This window comes from Salmo salar, chromosome 18 (assembly GCF_965601325.2).
Source record: "Salmo salar chromosome 18, fSalSal1, whole genome shotgun sequence".
NCBI classification, from domain to species: Eukaryota; Metazoa; Chordata; class Actinopteri; order Salmoniformes; family Salmonidae; genus Salmo; species Salmo salar.
The window spans coordinates 6,471,188-6,492,298 of NC_138308.1; the positions used below are offsets into that span (position 1 = coordinate 6,471,188).

General features: G+C 42.8%; 1 protein-coding gene across 5 annotated transcripts in view; it reads right to left on the bottom strand.

Annotated features, from left to right (window-relative positions):
• Positions 1-12,077, bottom strand: part of LOC106576862 (prominin-1-A) — a 36,995-nt gene extending 24,918 nt beyond the window's left edge. The window contains exons 1-2 of one of the 5 annotated variants that reach the window (XM_082964685.1): positions 11,765-12,077; positions 4,657-4,932 (exon numbers count right to left, since the gene is read on the bottom strand). In XM_082964685.1, the coding sequence (XP_082820811.1) occupies positions 4,657-4,900 (244 nt within the window). In that variant the 5' untranslated portion in view covers positions 4,901-4,932; positions 11,765-12,077. The other 4 variants (XM_082964687.1, XM_082964688.1, XM_082964686.1 and 1 more) reach the window with 4 other exon arrangements.
• Between the last annotated feature and the right edge of the window lie 9,034 nt (positions 12,078-21,111).

Sequence of the window (21,111 nt, forward strand, 5' to 3'; positions counted from 1 at the left end):
CGTAGGAGGGCAACAACCCAGCAGCAGGACCGCTACCTCCGCCTTTGTGCAAGGAGGAGCACTGCCAGAGCCCTGCAAAATGACCTCCAGCAGGCCACAAATGTGCATGTGTCTGCTCAAATGGTCAGAACCAGACTCCATGAGGGTGGTATGAGGGCCCGACGTCCACAGGTGGGGGTTGTGCTTACAGCCCAACACCGTGCAGGACGTTTGGCATTTGCCAGAGAACACCAAGATTGGCAAATTCGCCACTGGCGCCCTGTGCTCTTCACAGATGAAAGCAGGTTCACACTGAGCACATGTGACAGACATGACACTCTGGAGACGCCGTGGAGAACGTTCTGCTGCCTGCAACATCCTCCAGCATGACCGGTTTGGCGGTGGGTCAGTCATGGTGTGGGGTGGCATTTCTTTGGGGGGCCGCACAGCCCTCCATGTGCTCGCCAGAGGTAGCCTGACTGCCATTAGGTACCAAGATGAGATCCTCAGACCCCTTGTGAGACCATATGCTGGTGCGGTTGGCCCTGGGTTCCTCCTAATGCAAGACAATGCTAGACCTCATGTGGCTGGAGTGTGTCAGCAGTTCCTGCAAGAGGAAGGAATTGATGCTATGGACTGGCCTGCCCGTTCCCCAGACCTGAATCCAATTGAGCACATCTGGGACATCATGTCTCGCTCCATCCACCAACGCCACGTTGCACCACAGACTGTCCAGGAGTTGGCGGATGCTTTAGTCCAGGTCTGGGAGGAGATCCCTCAGGAGACCATCCGCCACCTCATCAGGAGCATGCCCAGGCGTTGTAGGGAGGTCATACAGGCACGTGGAGGCCACACACACACTACTGAGCCTCATTTTGACTTGTTTTAAGGACATTACATCAAAGTTGGATCAGCCTGTAGTGTGGTTTTCCACTTTAATTTTGTGTGTGACTCCAAATCCAGACCTCCATGGGTTGATAAATTAAATTTCCATTGATTATTTTTGTGTGATTTTGTTGTCAGCATATTCAACTATGTAAAGATAAAAGTATTTAATAAGATTATTTCATTCATTCCGATCTAGGATGTGTTATTTTAGTGTTCCCTTTATTTTTTTCAGCAGTGTATTTGTATGAACATAACAAGATTCAACAACTGAGACATAAACTGAACAAGTTCCACAGACATGTGACTAACAGAAATGGAATAATGTGTCCCTGAACAAAGGGGGGTCAAAATCAAAAGTAACAGTCAGTACCTGGTGTGGCCACCAGCTGCATTAAGTACTGCAGTGCATCTCCTTCTCATGGACTGCACCAGATTTGCCAGTTCTTGCTGTGAGATGTTAACCCACTCTTCCACCAAGGCACCTGCAAGTTCCCGGACATTTCTGGGGGGATCCAACAGGTCCCAGACGTGCTCAATGGGATTAAGATCCGAGCTCTTCGCTGGCCATGGCAGAACACTGACATTCCTGTCTTGCAGGAAATCACGCACAGAACGAGCATACTGCTGGTGGCATTGTCATGCTGGAAGGTCATGTCAGGATGAGCCTGCAGGAAGGGTACCACATGAGGGAGGAGGATGTCTTCCCTGTAACGGACAGCGTTGAGATTGCCTGCAATGACAACAAGCTCAGTCCGATGATGCAACACACCACCCCAGACCATGACAGACCCTCCACCTCGATCCCGCTCCAGAGTACAGGCTTCGGTGTACCGCTCATTCCTTTGACGATAAACGCAAATCTTACCTTTATTTAACTAGGCAAGTCAGTTAAGAACAAATTCTTATTTTCAATGACGGGCTAGGAACAGTGGGTTAACTTCCTTGTTCAGGTGCAGAACAGATCTTTACCTTGTCTCCTCTGGGATTTGATCTTGCAACCTTTCGGTTACTAGTCCAATGCTCTATCCACTAGGCTATCACCCCTGGTGAGACAAAACAGCGACTCGTCAGTGAAGAGCACTTTTTGCCAGTCCTGTCTGGTTCAGCAACGGTGGGTTTGTGCCCATAGGTGACATTGTTTCCGGTGATGTCTGGTGAAGACCTGCCTTATAACAGGCCTACAAGCCCTCAGTCCAGCCTCTCTCAGCCTATTGCGGTCAGTCTGAGCACTGATGGAGGGATTGTGTGTTCCTGGTGTAACTCAGGCAGTTGTTGTTGCCATCCTGTACCTGTCCCGCAGGTGTGATGTTCGGATGTACCGATCCTGTGCAGGTGTTGTTACACATGGTCTTCCACTGCGAGGACAATCAGCTGTCCGTCCTGTCTCCCTGTAGCGCTGTCTTAGGCGTCTCACAGTACAGACATTGCAATTTATTGCCCTGGCCACATCTGCAGTCCTTATGCCTCCTTGCAGCATGCCTAAGGCACGTTCACGCAGATGAGCAGGGACCCTGGGCATCTTTCTTTCTATATTTTTCAGAGTCAGTAGAAAGGCCTCTCTAGTGTCCTAGGTTTTCATAACTGTGACCTTAATTGCCTACCGTCTGTAAGCTGTTAGTATCTTAACGACCGTTCCACGGGTGAATGTTCATTAATTGTTTATGTGTCATTGAACAAGCATGGGAAACAGTGTTTAAACCCTATAAAATGAAGATCTGTGAAGTTATTTGGATTTTACAAATTATCTTTGAAAGACAGGGTCCTGAAAAAGGGAAGTTTCTTTTTTTGCTGAGTTTATAAACATCTTCTGGCTTGTTTATGTGAGAGGATCAAAGTTAGGAAATCAAACCTACCGTGAGATAGGAAATCAAACCTACCGTATGTTATTTAGATGTAACCTAACCTACAGTGAGGGAAAAAGGTATTTGATCCCCTGCTGATTTTGTACATTTGCCCACTGACAAAGAAATGAAATTGGATTTCAAATAGGTTCAAATAAACCTACCATTAAAATTATACACTGATCATTTATTTGTCAGTGGGCAAATGTACAAAATCAGCAGGGGAACAAATACTTTTTTCCCTCACTGTAAGGATCATGAAACCATGGGTAACCATACCAGTGTTATAAGACCTGAGCCAACCACACATTAAAGAACTGTTTGTCCACCATTGTCTAACCCTGGTAGTTATGGTTATTGTTCATACACCAACGGCTGGCATTCTGGACAGAAACTTGAGAGGAGATCTATTCTAGTTGGGAAGGAGGACATTCTGCTTTTTCACGTTCTCTCTCTATTTCTGCATTTCTCGCTCCCTCTTTCTGTCTCTCTCTCACACAGAGACATTCACAGTCTAGTGAATGCTGACGGACTACGCAAGTTGCATTGAATTGTGAAAACTGTTACAGAGTAACAACGAGGGGTAAACCAACCTTTTTTTGAATGAGTCTTTTTCTTCTCTGTTTCACAAATGTGTGTTGGTGACTACCACACATGTTGAATAAATCAACTACAGAAGAGCTGTTACCATCACTTGTGTTTCGATGATAAAACCTAAATAATAAAACGCACAATAAATCAAAATATTTAAAGCCTAGAACAGGCCACTGTCACCATGTTTTTGGAGAGAGAGAGAGAGAGAGAGAGAGAGAGAGAGAGAGAGAGAGAGAGAGAGAGAGAGAGAGAGAGACAGACTTAGGATAGGATTCAGTGTTTACAGTTGGATTCAGAAATGTAAAGTTCTTAAAAGTTTAAATTACTGCTCATTGCCTGGCACAAAATAGAAGCTATAGAAGCCATGATCAAAGAGACTATCGCTATCAAATCCGTGCATAGCAACCTGAGAGCTCTCTGATCTAAGACGAGTTTCACCTGGGCAAAGGTCAATGACTGATTAACTTGTGTGTGTGTGTGTGTGTGTGTGTGTACCTGAGGGACCTTCACTGCTGTTTGTCAAACGGAATCAATAATGTCTCTAACAAGGAAGCAATAAATAAACTGAGCCAGCTTTGAAATCATAATGAAATGTACTGTCGTGACAAAGGAGATGGACAATCAGATTCAGGTCAGTGAGACAAACTACAGTGGAGTATTGTCCACAGGCCTACGGTGTTGCTCTGCTCTGTGGTTTCTGGGTTAACCATAAGTGTATGAGTCACTCACTAAATAAAAATAAAAGGAAACACACCATCTACAGATACTTTTATCTGACTACAGTAGTTAACCATTGACAGCCTGACCCACAACACACTAAAGGCATTTCCATGAACACACTTATTAGCTAACGGCGTCACCAGTTTCTATGGTTAAAGAGCACTGGTTGGCTCTAATGTTTAACCTATCACATCACTATAGGCGCACATGCTTAAATCTTTGGGGAGAGTTAGGAGTAGAGCAAACGATGCATTTCCAGATGGAAACTAATCTCGGTTAAACTATAAATAAAATAGTGTAATGTTTACGTAGTCTGTTCACAAGAGATTAGTTGGCAACAGAAGAAAAAATATTCTGCTATAGTTCTATACCATTTTCACTCTGCAAATTGGTGGAAGCCCATGTATTTGTATGGGATTTACATAATGGCTACACACAACTGGCTAGGTCAGTATGAGGTCAGTATGATGTATAGACTGCTGTAGAAAAGGAGCGCTGTCAGACTAGGCTATGTTCAAAATGGCACAATATTCCCTTTATAGTGCACTTATTTGGTTTTTGACTATGGCACCCTGTTCCCTTTGTATACTGTAGTACACCACTTTTTACCAGACAAATTCAGCCCTAGACTGACCTTTGGGGAAGGGGTTGGGCTGGACAGTGTGGAGGAAGGACTGGACCACCCCGGACATGAAGCCTGTGTCTGCTCCTGGGACTGACTGGTACTTGGGCTGGGTCAGGTTCGAGGGAGTGACTCCCGTAGGACAGGAGTCAGCGGGAGGCTGGGCCAAACTGGAACCCAGGAACAGTGCCCCGATCCAGGCCAACACCGCCCCGACGCAGCCCCCCAACCTCCAAACTCTGCTATATGCTCCCATCACTGCAGCTGGAGACAGGGCCGGAGGTTGTGCTAGGGTAAGGATGGAGAAATTAGTGTGGAGCAATCAACTTATGGCACAATCTCAGTATTGCTGTGTCTGCAAACGCACAGAGCAGAGAGAGACTGGGGTGAGGGTGGAAACACACACGGATACAGAAGAGAAAGCCAAGAAAAACACAGAAGAGATTGTTGTGAAAAAGTGCAGGCACTGGAAAGGAAACACATACACATATTGTATAGTAAAGTATTGTAAGAAATCCTGCCTTGAAGGAAACCATAAATGTGATAACAAGTGAAACGTTCTGTTCATGTGTAAAGCGCTTCCCTAATGATCTGTAAACATTTGGCACAGCAACATTCTAGAGACCATATGTCTGTCTTAGGCTCTACCATAGTATATGCCATTTCGCAGATGGGTCGTTCTTGAATTGAGGTGGCATTTGTGTCTCTTGCCTATGCAACCATGAAAAACACATTAAAATGACAAATAGTTACTCATATATGTTTTTGTTTATATTCACCTGTTTATCAATGATAAAACATTCTGCAAAACTTTGTTTATGCATTGTTTAAAGTACTTAGGGTTAGAAAATTGGCTTGTCCCAGTAGTGATGTGTAGAGTTGTTTGGGGATTTAGAGATATCTATTATTTTGAATGCTAGAAAGTGAAAAAAAAGTATTTAATATATTGTATAGATCAATAAAAACGAAGATGGCTATTACAATACCAATCGTTTTTTACTAGTATAATGTCTGTCCCTCAGTTTTATGTCATTGGTGTTACCACCTTGAAAATCATTCCCTCCAGTAGCAAACTGTTATCGGGGAAGGGTCATAAATTTGAGGATTCCATTGATAATTTGGTGTCTAAATGTGTCACTTGAATGTGAAAAAGCACTTGATGTTACTCAATTTAAATGAAGGGAAATGATTACATTGTGAGCAAAATTAATCATATCGCTTAAGTAAATGATTTTCAAACAGTTAATGACCTTAGATTTGTGCATCTGTGGCCTCTATTTAAGAAAATCCTCAATAACCTCCAATTTTTCATTGGTGATCCCATCATTGGTGTTACTACTCCTACTGGTGGCACAATGTTATCATAATGGTAAAAATTATTCAAAGTCATTAACCGCTTACACTTGTGGAAAGAGGCTGTGAGTGGAAAGAGCTACGCTGCCATATTAGTTTATTAAGAATGGGAAGATGTACCCAGATTCTTTTTATCTAGAACAATTTTGTAAATTCCATTACCAAATGACACCACAATTCAAGAACGACCCAGATGCTTTTATCAAAGCTATTTACAGTAATGCGTGCATTTAACTTACGGGTGGTCCCGGGAATCGAAACCACGATTTTGGAGTTGCAAGCGCCATGCTCTACCAACTGAGCTACCACTGATAAGCTTATCAACATCTTTAAAGACTTGAGTTTTGATCAAATAACCACCAACACATAATACATTACTTGAATCTTGCAATTCCACATCCTCTTCCTATGTCAATAAAGATGCACATAAAACCTTGAGAAAGATTGAGACAGATCACCAAAAACATTTAAAAAAAATCCATAATGCAAAACCACACATACAACACACTGTATTCTGAGTCAGAAAATCAGTAATGTTTGTAGAAAAACAAAGACTGCCCCAACAGATCCATAGATGATGCAATCTCAATTGCTCTCCACACTGCACTCACCCACCTAGAATACCTAGGAGAGACTGCTGTTCATTGACTACAGCTTAGCATTCAAAACCATTGTCCCCTCCAAGTATCTCTAAAAGTATTGATGTTCATCAGTCCACGGTAAGACAAATTGTCTATAAATGGAGAAAGTTCAGCACTGTTGTAACTCTCCCTAGGAGTGGCCGTCCTGCAAAGATGACTGCAAGAGCAGAATGCTCAATAAGAAGAATCCTAGAGTGTCAGCTAAAGACTGCTCCAGAGATTTCATGCTAACGTCTCTGTTGACGAGTCATCGATACAAAAAAACAAGAATGGTGTTCATGGGAGGACACCACAAAAAAAGCCACTGCTGTCCAAAAAAACATTGCTGCACATCTGAAGTTAGCAAAAGAGCATCTGGATGTTCCACAGTGCTAACCAGTGCTAACGTTTTTTTTAACTACAGTTCAAGTCCGAAGTTTACATACACTTAGGTTGTGTCACATGAGATGACGCTGGAGAGACGAAGCAGGTACGGGAAGTAAAACATTGAATAAATAACGGCCATGGAACGAGACAGGAACAGCGTCAGCAAACTAATAAAAAAGACAAAAACAATATAATGACGCAGCGGGGAACAGAGCTAGGGAACTGACAAATATAGGGGAGGAAAAAAACAGATGATAAGTGAGTCCAGGTGAGTCCAATTTCGCTGATGCGTGATGACAGAAGGCAGGTGTACGGGATGGATGGCAATCTGGTGACCTCAAGCGCCAGGGGCAGGGAAGAGTGGGAGCAGACATGACAGATTTGAGTCATTAAAACTCGTTTTTGAACCACTCCACAAATGTCTTGTTAACAAACTATAGTTTTGGCAAGTCGGTTAAGGACATCTACTTTGACACAAGCATGACACAAGTAATTTTTCCAATAATTGTTTACAGACAGATTATTTCACTTATAATTCACTGTATCACAATTCCAGTGGGTCAGACGTTTACATAAACTAAATTTACTGTGCCTTTAAACAGCTTGGAAAATTCTAGAAAATGATGTCATGGCTTTAGAAGCTGCTGATAGGCTAATTGACATTATGTGTGTGAATTGGAGGTGTACCTGTGGATGTATTTCAAGGCCTACCTTCAAACTCAGTACCTCTTTGCTTGACATCATGGGAAAATCAAAAGAAATCAGCCAAGACCTCAGAAAAAGAATTGTAGACCTCCAGAAGTCTGGTTCATCCTTGGGAGCAATTTCCAAATGCCTGAAGGTACCACGTTCATCTGCACAAACAACAGTACGCAAGTATAAACACCATGGGACCACGCAGCCGTCACACCGCTCAGGAAGGAGACATGTTCTGTCTCCTAGAGATGAACGTACTTTGGTGCGAAAAGTGCAAATCAATCCCAGAACAACAGCAAAGGACCTTGTGAAGATGCTGGAGGAAACAGGTACAAAAGTATCTATATCCACAGTAAAACGAGTGCTATATCGACATAACCTGAAAGGCTGCTTAGCAAGGAAAAAGCCACTGCTCCAAAACCGCCATAGACTACGGTTTGCAACTGCACATGGGGACAAAGATCGTACTTTTTGGAGAAACGTCCTCTGGTCTGATGAAACAACAATAGAACTGTTTGGCTGTAATGACCATAATTATGTTTGGAGGAAAAAGGGGGAGCCTTGCAAGCCGAAGAACACCATCCCAACCGTGAAGCACGGGGGTGGCAGCATCATGTTGTGGGGGTGCTTTGCTGCAGGAGGGACTGGTGCACTTCACAAAATTGATGGCATCATGAGGGAAGAAAATTATGTGGATATATTGAAGCAACATCTCAAGACATCAGTCAGGAAATTAAAGCTTGGTCGCAATTGGGTCTTCCAAATGGACAATGACCCAAAGCATACTTCCAAAGTTGTGGCAAAATGGCTTAAGGACAACAAAGTCAATGTATTGGAGTGGCCATCACAAACCCCTGACTTCAATTCTGTAGAAAATGTGTGGGCAGAACTGAAAAAGCATGTGAGAGCAAAGAGGCCTACAAACCTGACTCAGTTAAACCAGCCCTGTCAGGTGGAATGGGCCAAAATTCACCCAACCCTATTGGGGGAAGCTTGTGGGAGGCTACCCAAAACGTTTGACCGAAGTTGAACAATTTAAAGGCAATGCTACCAAATACTAATTGAGTGTATGTAAACTTCTGACCCACTGGGAATGTGATGAAAGAAATAAAAACTGAAATATATAATTCTCTCTACTATTATTCTGACATTTCACATTCTTAAAATAAAGTGGTGATCCTAACTGACCTAAGACAGTGGAGTTTTACTAGGATTAAATGTCAGGAATTGTGAAAAACTGATTTCAAATGTATTTGGCTAAGGTGTATGTAAACTTCCGACTTCAGCTGTACATTGTTATTGATTATTGGGTTTTGAGTTTGCACTTGTGCATGTGACATGTGGATGGGGGCAAGCACGCCCCCATCCACATCGACGGGGCTGCAGTGGAGCAGGTCAAGAAGTTCCTCGGTGTCCAAATCACTAAAGACTTTAAATGGTCCAAACACACGCAAAGTCGTGAAGAAGGTGCGACAGAGCCTCTTCCCCTCAAAAGTTTTGCATGGGCCCTCAAATCCTCAAAAAGTTCTACAGCTGTACCATTGAGAGCATCACTGCCTTGTATGGAAATAGCACCACCCTCTATTGCATGGCACTACAGAGGGTGGTGTGGACAGCCTCTGTCCGCACCAGGGGTACATCACTGGGGCCGAGCTCCCAGCAATCCAGGACCTCTATATCAGGCGGTGTAAAAGGAAGGCCCGGAAAATTGTTAGATTCCAACCACCCAAGCCATAGACTATTCTCTCTACTTCCGCACTGCAAGCGGTACCAGTGCATCAACTAACAGGCTCTTGAACGGCTTCTATCCCCAAGCAGTAAGACTGATAAATAGCTAACAAAATAGCTACACAGATTATTGGACTTCACCTTGTATCTTCATTGACATTTTATTATTATTTTTGCTCTGTCTCTAGCACACTCACAGAGCTCTACACACACTCACTCCATCATCTTCTCACTCACACAATATGCACAAACATTTATACTGACTCTACACACACGCACAGCCACTCACATACAAGCTGCTACTACTCTGTTAATCTTATATCCTGTTACCTAGTCACCTTACCCCTATTCATATCTACCTCCATCATTACAGTATCCCTGCACATTGTAAATACGGTATTGGAACTGACCCTGTATATAGTATGCTTATTTACTTACATGTTTCTTCTTATTTCTCGTGTTTATTTTTTTTATATAGTATTACATTGTTATTGATTATTACATTGTTGGGTTTTGAGTTTGCAAGAAAGGCATTTCACTGTATTTGTGCATGTGACATAAAAACCATGAAACTTGATCTTGGTCCTGCTTACTAAGATTGTGTGACTGAACATACCGGTATTCTGTTTGTAAAGTAAAGAGAAAAGCTTTTGCTGGTTTTGCATGAGCTCAAACACAGTATTGCAATGTCAATGTTTGTCCAACAAGTTTCAGTACATTATATTTCTTTATACAATGGGTGGGTCTACTCCTGAATGCTGATTGGTTAAAACCGCATTCGAGCCGGTGTCTCTGCCACAAGGTACCACCGGCTAAATCTACGACGTTAAAATGCCTATTTACTCTGTTCCATCTGACTGCGCAATCCACTGCCTCATCAGCCCAGTCAGGAAATGTATAAACGGAATCTCCACTATTAAAAGCATCTAGACATTATCTCACATTTCTTTCAGACTAATATTTAGTTGTCAACAGCGGAGTATATTACTGTCTGTCTATCAGACATTTGCAACATTGTTTCAATACTCCAATTCGATCTCCAGCTGCCCCATAGTAATGAACGTGACAGACAGGCAGGCCGCATTTCTCAGCCAGTCGAAAACATGAATCAGCTGGCATCATTTTTATGGATATAAACAAAGAAATGTGAATTGAAAAAAGGTTAAATGAAAAGAAGTGCAGCTAGTTTGCAGTCTTTCCAGCTTCAGTTTGAAGTGATTGTGTTAGCGGTGTTGTTGGCTAGCTCCTCTGAACAACAGTGTCCTGACGAGAGAGCACAATTTCTATGCCAGGCGAAATCGCACCTCATTAGCTCATTGTTATGGAAGTATTCAAATAAATGTCACTAGGAAACAGCTTAAACAAATGCAACTACTGTTGTTATTCTAGCTGTTAGCAAGCAAGGGATAAGAATGTTCCATAGATACAGAACAAAAAGACTGAACGACCGGGTCGTCTCTCTGACAACCGAACTGATAGAACAAACGACCAGCCGGTTTGGGTAGCAACCCTAGATTTGTGTCGGGACTATATCTTGTGGAAGGATGAAGTAGTATGAATAAATTCAGAATGTTTTTCATATAAATATGTCAATCATTATTTGAATATGTCGGTAACCTGTTGACAATGCCCTCGGAGTCGGTGTTTGGAGGAAAAGAGTCAGGCCTAACAACACCCGTGCCAGTACATCTTCCAAACACCAGCTTTTCTGGCATTGTCACTTGATTACACAATACTAGGACAACGGAAAGAGAGACAAAATAGATATAGAGAGAACATAGATAGGGAGAGAGAGTAAGAAATAAAGAGTAAAAGAAAGCAAGAGAGAAAGTACAGACTGAAAAGCGCTCACTCACTTCCCACAGTGTAAACAGAGTTCTGTTGAGAGTAGAGCAGAGAGAGAGAGCAGGATGTCAGGCTCCTTTGTACACTACACACACAGTCCTATTGGAACACAGAACACACAGTCAACCAGTCCTGGAGTCCAACGCTCTCAAACTACTGCTGGTTCAGCTGTATATAACTACGCCATAGCTTTTCTATAGAAAAGTGGCTTTATTAATTACAACAGCAGACTTGTACAGCTACCTCAACAATTTTAACTACTGCTTATTGCCTCTGGGTGTTTACCTCAGTATCTCTGGGAGCTAACGGCAGAGCTGTTAGCCTACTTTCCCTGTCCCTGTATGAGGTTCTGGGAGTGTTTTGAGGAGAAGGGGAGACAGATAATTGGAGAGTGAGAGGACAGGAAAGAAGAGGAAAGAAAGTAGAGTGTGTTGGAGACTAGAGAGGATAGTGATATCGGAGAGAGGAAGGGACCGAAAACAGGACTTTACCTGTTCCTTCAGTCGAGTCAGCAAAGAGGTTAACCAGTAGAGCTGGAGCGTAAAGAATATATTCCAGGTGAGTGGGTGAGTTTGAGTGTGTGTGTCCGCTTCCTGGACTGCAGGTGTGTCTCCAATCTGCAAAGCACAGGTGAGGGAGTGTGTATGTCTGGTCTCTGCCCTGGTCTCCCCACTAGTGTGTTAGTATGTGTGTCCGGTGTGAGGGAGTATGTATTAGTCCCTTCCTTGATAAATCTGATAGGGTCTACAACTGCTCTGGTGAAGGTCAAGTTGACTGCCTCTCTCCCTGCCTGTCTGTCTGTGAAATACTGGCACTGAGAATAGAGGGAGGGAAGAAGGGATTGGAGGAGGGAGAAAGAAAGGGTTTTAACTGGACAAGAGCGAGAGAAAGAGAGACATGGGGGGAGGGTGGTAGCAAAACAAATACTTTGAGGAGGGGGTGGTCGCTTAGCAGCAGTGGTGTAAAGTACATAAGTTAAAATACTTGTAAGTACTACTTAATTAAGTCGTTTTTTGGGGGTATCTGTACTTTACTATTCATATTTTTGATTCCTTTTACCTCATTACATTTCTAAAGAAAATTATGTATTTTTTATTCCATACATTTTCCCGGACACCCAAAACTACTCAATACATTACTTATAACGGTCTTCACTATTATTTTACAATGTAGAAAATAGTAAAAAATAAAGAAAAACCCTGTAATGATTAGGTGTGTCCAAACTTTTGACTGGTACTGTATATTTTTGCAATAACATTTACTTTTGATACTTAAGTATATTTAAAACCAAATACTTTTAGACTTTTACTCAAGTGGAATTGAACTGGGTGACTCACTTTTACTTGAGTCATTTTCTATTAGGTATCTTTACTTGTACTCAATTATGACAATTGGGTACTTTTTCCACCACTGCTAAGCAGTGAAAGGCTACTATACATAAGTGATTTTCCTCATCTTGGATCAAGCCCAAGTGGTCAATAGAACATTGCTAGGAAATGTCAAGTACAGTCCACAAATTACAGTCTGTTTCAAAATGTGAATGTTACTCAGAGACATCACTGTCATTCACCGGACTTAGAAAAAGAGAAGTATATTGTAATTACAACATAGTTTACAGTGGAACCTAATGACTCTCCTGGCCGTAACGGGATATGACACTGTTTATAGTTTATGGTAATATACTGTATGTCTCAAGTACATCCATGTATGTATCCCGAAATCACACTGTATCATGTATCACTCGAAGTGTGTTTATCATTGTAACTTGATTTACTGAAGCTGTGTCTAATAAAGGGATGGGTCACACACAAAGCCACACAATATGTATACCTTAATTTGTAACATAAATATGCCATTAGAAATGCTTAGAAATGCTTCATCAATTATTGTAAATGTTATAAATGCTTATGACTTGTGCGTAATGCTTAAAGGCCTACTTTAAATAAGTAGTTATCTAAAACATGTCCAAAATTCTGTCAAAAGCATGCAGTAAAGGGAAACTCCCTTCTTAATAAAATTTTAAAAAACAACGCTAAGAAAGCAGCTGTCCTAACTTCAGATCCTTCTCTTGGAGCAGAAGATGTATGCACCTTCCCATCTTACCCAAGCAGAAAAAAACTTATTATAAAGTGTTACCCATTCACTCATTCATTCATTCGTTCAACAGGCAAAAAAATAAGACAAAGGGTTTGGAATATATATGTAAGTTCCCTGATGAAATACCACCACCAATCCACATCACCAGTGACAAGGTGCTTATACATGTAACAACACAGCCCAAATATGCAGGTAGTGACTAGCGGAACATAGGCAGGTAAATGCAGAGGAAATGAGGGCAGGGTTTCAGGAAGTTAGATTAAAATAGTACATTCAAAATGATGTGAGTTACCTTTGAATGTCATTCATTTGTCTTGTAAATATTAACAAACAATATACTCAGTCATTTCAGTGATAACCTTTAATGACAAGACTATTGTTATGTGAGGAGATGGAGTAGGAATGTATAATATTGAGAACCCAGAACCAAATCCCACATGCCTGCTGGCCAGCTACACGATTTAGTTACTCATATGGCTGTAACTTACTTGTTTGTTTTAACAGTCTGTCACCAGAGACTACAATGTACACTGCACTGTGCTGAAAATAGTAGTGTATGGGATATCCTAGGGGGGAATATTACACAAAAGATTCCCTCTTATTATAAACATGAATGTTAGGCGGCAAGTAGCCTAGTGGTTAGAGCGTTGGGCCAATAACCAAAAGGTTGCTGGATCGAATCCTCGAGCTGACAAGGTAAAAATGTGTCGTTCTGAACAAGGCAGTTAACCCACTGTTCCCCAGTATGGTGTCATTGTACATAAGATTTTGTTCTTAATTGACTTGCCTAGTTAAATAAAGGTTACATTTAAAAATAAATGTTAAAGGCCCAATGCAAACATTTTTATATCAACATCACACAAAAGGGAAAGCCAGCCGAAAGCTGCCCAGTGACGCAAGCCTACCAGATGAGCTTCCTGCCTTTTATGCTCGCTTCGAGGCAAGTAACACTGAAGCATGCATGAGAACACCAGCTGTTCAGGACGACGGTGTGATCACGCTCTCCGTAGCCGATGTGAATAGGTCAACATTCACAAGGCCGCGGGGGCTAAACGGATTACCAGGACGTGTACTCGGAGCATACGCAAACCAACTGACAAGTATCTTTACTGACCTTTTCAACCTGTCCCTGACTGTATTACCTACATGTTTCAAGCAGACCACCCTAGTCCCTGTGCCCAAGAAAGTGAAGGTAACCTGCCTAAATGACTACCGCCCCGCAGTACTCACGTCGGTAGCCATGAAGTGCTTTGAAAGGCTTGTCATGACTCACATCAACACCATCATCCCGGAAACCCTAGACCCACTCCAATTTGCATAACGCCCCAACAGATCAACAGATGAAGCAATCTCAATTGCACTCCACACTGCCCTTTCCCACCTGGACAAAAGGAACACCTTTGTGAGAATGCTGTTCATTGACTACAGCTCAGCATTCAACACCATAGTGCCCACAAAGCTCATCACTAAGCTAAGGACCCTCGGACTAAACACCTCCCTCTGCAACTGGATCCTGGACTTCATGACGGGCCGCCCTCAGTGGTAAGGGTAGACAACAACACATCTGCCACGCTGATCCTCAACACTGGGTCCCTTCAGGGGTGCGTGCTTAGTCAACTCCTGTATTCCCTGTTCACCCACGACTGTGTGGCCAAGCACGACTCCAACACCATCGTTAAGTTTGCAGACGACACAACAGTGGGAGGCCTGATCACCAACAGTGATGAGACAGCCTATAGGGAGGAGGTCAGAGACCTGGCAGTGTGGTGCCAGGATAACAACCTCTGCCTCAATGTGAGCAAGACAAAGGAGATGATTGTGGACTACAGGAAAAGGACGGCCGAACACGCCACCATTCACATCGACGGGGCTGTAGTGGAGCGGGTCGAGAATTTTAAGATCCTTGGTGTCCACATCACCAACAAACTATCATGGTTCAAACACACCAAGACAGTCGGGAAGAAGACACTACAAAACATTTTCCCCCTCTTTTAGTGTCAGTTTCATCAACTGTACAACATGATATACAACACACGACAAACTGAATTTTGATTGCACCGGGTCTTTAATGGAACACATCAGCAGATCTGACCTGACTAGATAAGACATGTTTATGGCCACTGGCCAATAAAGGATATGAATATAAAGTCTGAGAGAATCTCCTGTAATTTCCTCACATTGATATATACTGCTCAAAAAAATAAAGGGAACACTTAAACAACACATCCTAGATTTGAATGAAAGAAATAATCTTATTAAATACTTTTTTCTTTACATAGTTGAATGTGCTGACAACAAAATCCCACAAAAATAATCAATAGAAATCCAATTTATCAACCCATGGAGGTCTGGATTTGGAGTCACACTCAAAATTAAAGTGGAAAACCACACTACAGGCTGATCCAACTTTGATGTAATGTCCTTAAAACAAGTCAAAATGAGGCTCAGTAGTGTGTGTGGCCTCCACGTGCCTGTATGACCTCCCTACAAGGCCTGGGCATGCTCCTGATGAGGTGGCGGATGGTCTCCTGAGGGATCTCCTCCCAGACCTGGACTAAAGCATCCGCCAACTCCTGGACAGTCTGTGGTGCAACGTGGCGTTGGTGGATGGAGCGAAACATGATGTCCCAGATGTGCTCAATAGGATTCAGGTCTGGGGAACGGGCGGGCCAGTCCATAGCATCAATTCCTTCCTCTTGCAGGAACTGCTGACACACTCCAGCCACATGAGGTCTAGCATTGTCTTGCATTAGGAGGAACCCAGGGCCAACCGCACCAGCATATGGTCTCACAAGGGGTCTGAGGATCTCATCTCAGTACCTAATGGCAGTCAGGCTACCTCTGGCGAGCACATGGAGGGCAGTGCGGCCCCCCAAAGAAATGCCACCCCACACCATGACTGACCCACCGCCAAACCGGTCATGCTGGAGGATGTTGCAGGCAGCAGAACGTTCTCCACAGCGTCTCCAGACTCTGTCACGTCTATCACATGTGCTCAGTGTGAACCTGCTTTCATCTGTGAAGAGCACAGGGCGCCAGTGGCGAATTTGCCAATCTTGGTGTTCTCTGGCAAATGCCAAACGTCCTGCACGGTGTTGGGCTGTAAGCACAACCCCCACCTGTGGACGTCGGGCCCTCATACCACCCTCATGGAGTCTGTTTCTGACCGTTTGAGGAGACACATGCACATTTGTGGCCTGCTGGAGGTCATTTGCCAGGGCCATGGCAGTGCTCCTTCTGCTCCTCCTTGCACAAAGGCGGAGTAGCGGTCCTGCTGCTGGGTTGTTGCCCTCCTACGGCCTCCTCCATCCTGGATGAGCTGCACTACCTGAGCCACTTGTGTGGGTTGTAGACTCCGTCTCATGCTACCACTAGAGTGAAAGCACCGCCAGCATTCAAAAGTGACCAAAACATCAGCCAGGAAGCATAGGAACTGAGAAGTGGTCTGTGGTCTCCACCTGCAGAACCACTCCTTTATTGGGGGTGTCTTGCTAATTGCCTATAATTTCCACCTGTTGTCTATTCCATTTGCACAACAGCATGTGAAATTTATTGTCAATCAGTGTTGCTTCCTAAGTGGACAGTTTGATTTCACAGAAGTGTGATTGACTTGGAGTTACATTGTGTTGTTTAAGTGTTCCCTTTATTTTTTTGAGCAGTGTACAATAAACCTGTAAACTATCTGTCATGTATTAACTGTGTTTGACAAGGTAATCCTTTATGTTTATTTTAATGTCTGCAAAACAACACGTCCATCGACTCGTCCACCGACCCTACGCTGGCCAATGTTCTCATCTCTCTCCCTCAGGAAGCAGGACAGGACTCAGGAGTGAAGCGGAGGTAAACATTAACCCACAGAGTCCATGGGCAAGTCCCAAATGGCACTCTACTCCCTATTTGGTGCACTACTTTTGACCAGGACCTAAGGGCTCTGGTCAAAAGTAGTGCAGTATATAGGGAACAGGGTGCCATTTGGGACGCATCCATCTCTCATCTCCTCCCATCATCATCACAGAGGCAGCCAGTGTCAAAACAAAAAGGGTCATGGTCCTTAGGTACCAAACAGAAGAAAACGGACTGAAACAGGGAGGGACTACCTGGACTTGGCCAATAAGAACCGCTCATAATTGTTGTTGTATATAAGAACCGCTCGTTTTCATTTACGTGCTCTAATGAACACAACCCAGGCCTCACCTAACCGCTCTTCCATCAGTTGGTTTTATGTGCATTATGGAAAAAGTCAATTAAAAAGGTCATATTATATAAAATGTTGATATCACATATAAAAGCCATCATTGTCAAAAGAACATGCCTCTAATGGAATATAATATCGATTTTATAGTGGCCATATAACCAGTAGCTCATTGGCTCTGAGAGGCACTTTGCAACGTGGACCAGTGGATTTTTTTTTTTTTTACCTTTAACTAAAACAATAAAACAGTGTTTTAAGATAGAACATTAAAGTTTTGATTGAACATTATGATAGTGTTGGTTAGTGTCATTTAGAGAGCATCCTTACCTGAGGATATGTGACCCTAGGTGTAGGGTGCTTCTGTATGGGTCAGAGGTAAGAGGAGTAGATGACAGGACACGCTGATACACTGATCCCTTAACCAAACTTGCCACCATCTCCCACCAGCCACTGCTGATTGTGACCGATGACCCTTCAGCCTCAAAACACACAGGCCCTGGGGTTCTCTAGTTTGGGCCAAGACCGTCCTCTGTCCTCTCTCCTCCGAGACCCGGAAACCGATAAGTGGTCGAGGAGAGTGTCAATTTGTTAGTAGGCGAACGGAAGTGTCCTTCCCTCCTCGATCGCCACCTTTCACCGAGTATAGTTTTGATATCTGCCACACCCCCTTTGAATCAGCTTTTGTTGTCAGAGAAGAGAAACATGCAAACGTTCAGGGGCGAAAATCTGATATCAACTTTGGAGGGGACAATTACATTAAATTTTCTCAAGAGCAATTCCTGAGGGGGACACCAAAAGTAGTGCCGTAACACATAGCCTACATTGTAATATGGTAAATGTATATTGAGGAACCAAAGAAATAAGGTGTTTGCCATACTCCTAACTACCGGTACCCAAAACTACACAACTAATCACAACAGCAATACCATTGCCTTTAACAAATCTTAGTTCAGTCACCAGTTTAAGTTGAGAGTGGGGGTATCCATGGCATTTTCCAATTATGTTCCTATTTTACAAGTAAAAAACATTGAGAACCTTTCACAATGTTGCCAAACAAAGACTCAACAAACTTACCTGAGACTCCCTGTCTCTGGAAGTCTGTCCCTGCATATCTGTCCCCAACTCTGCTGTCTGTGTGCCATCTGTTGCCTGCTCTGCCTAATGACATCATTGTGAAACATTTCCATTAGAATTTCATTTCTTTCTTATGAACATTTTATCAACTAGTCTTTGAGATATTAGGCTACTAGGGTTCTTACTTTGCGTTTTGGTGTACTGAAAAATACTCTGATGTCCGTCTTTTATTTTTCTGCCATTTTTCTACCTGGCTGGCTGGCTACACACACACACACAGTGTGTAGGTTATTTACAGTAGGAGATGGGTTTCTATCATCTTATCTTTTATCATTCTATTTGGGCTTCAATCTAAAAGGTAGCTAGCAAATGTGGAACGGATTAAAATGACAAGAGTTGACAGCTGTATGAGTTCACCATTTACACAACATATGCTGCAACCTTTTGTAATTTTAATAGTTTGTTTCATATTGGCTGGCTTCCAACAATAGCTGAATTTGCAAAGCTAGCGAGCACCAATTCCGTTTCAATGGTGTTTGCTATAATCTTTGCTACCCAGGTTAAATAAAGGTGAAATAAAATAAATAAAAAGAAGTTCCCTTGCGACAATTTAGCTTTTGCAACGAGACCATTAAATATATTTAAGACAATGGTAGAAGAGAGTGTAGTTCTGTTCAGTTTGGACTTCATTTTATCGCTAACCTTATCACAGGGACTTTGAAGCACTAACTTACATCATCTGCATGCTGATCTTGGAATAAATTGACGATAGCAAAGATTCCATCTTTGACAAGGCCACATAAATGGAATAATTACTAGCTAGCTTAATAGTTCATATTTGCCCGCTAGCTCTGCATATTCAGCTAGTGTGTGTGCGCGATTGACTGGATTAACCTCACGTCAGTTACGTTCATTGAGTGCCTTTCAGACAGTGGATAACACCCCTCTGTTACCTTGCCAACTAAGGAACTGGCAGTGGATCAAACCATTGTGAGGCAAAGGGTGGGGGGGTCGCAATCTTTTGAAACTTAAAAACGCGCTATTAAGTGTCCATAATCAGCACAATTGCTTTCATTGCGTATTATTAATATTATTTAAATTACATAGTTATGTTTCAGTGATATATTGGGGGGGACAAATCATATTTTTCCCAGGATGGGGGGGGTCGTGTCCCCCCCGTCCCCCCCGGGATTTCCGCCCCTGCAAACGTTGTCTAGAAAATCTTTCACAACTAACCTAATTTGATCACTTTACACATTTATATACCCGTAGCACGTTTATGCTATGCAGTCAGTTTCACCATAATCTGAAGCATACGCTTGGCACAGGAGCGTCTGCCCAAACTCACACACCCATCCTTATCACTCATTCGTGGGAATGAGAACACAGGGGTGCAACATCTGATCACTCTTCATAACATTCTGGAGTATATGCCATCATACAAACTGAGGCAGCAGACTTTGTGAAAATTAATATTTGTGTCATTCTCAAAACTTTTGGCCACGACTGTATATTCTAATTGAGACCGCACGCGCACCTGATCTCGCAGGTATGGTTACTGAACGAGAAGCAGCGAGAATGATGACGACACTTGCTACATTTTGCATAGGCCTATAGGATATAGCCTACTTTTTAGGAGGACGATTTGCAGGCATATACAAATAAATAGGTAATCAATACTAGGCGCAAAGGCGCAATGCTCACACACCATAGTAGCCTAACCTATGTGCGCGTTGTGGCTTTTCCTTTTCAACTATTACATTTGATTGTACTTTGTCTGACGTTGGTTGAGCGCCCTCCCCTTCTTTCCATTATCAATACGCATTTACAGACACTGCAGTAAAACTACAGTCTAATCATGTTTAAGTTCATTTCATATTCAAGTTAACTGCCACGTGCTTCTCCGCTCTTGCAGCCTACTCTGTTTCAATGAGACCACACATACTAAGCCCACTTGAACTCTCACGCCCAACTAGGAGAGGTAGGCTACTGAAGTTGAAGCAGAATTCTGTGTGTGAACAGTTTGAAAAATGTGTGCTTCTAATACAATTTGGTAGGCTAACTCATACAAAGCAGAAAGAGGACCTTTTCCAAATAATCTGTGGGACAACAAAAATATTTAATCCCGAAGTTGTCTGTATGACCGGCAGCATGAAAAATGCCATTCGCGCACAACGATCTGTCTGGACCTGGCATCCCGTGGGAATACAGCCATCTAGTGCAGTCAGTACACAACACTATGCTCAGCATTTCTTAACAGGATCAGACAGCGAGGGAAGACCAATCTACAGAGCTCAGGTGAATTTTGCAGTATATTAAATATCAGTGAACGGTACAAAATTCCATCTTGAGTTGATGGGTAGACCTACAGTAGCTATAGTACAGCAGTTTAAGCTTAAAGTTACAGTCTGGGATCTGGGAATAATGGTCATTTCAATTAGTGAACCATTGATTATATTCTTAGATAATATAACG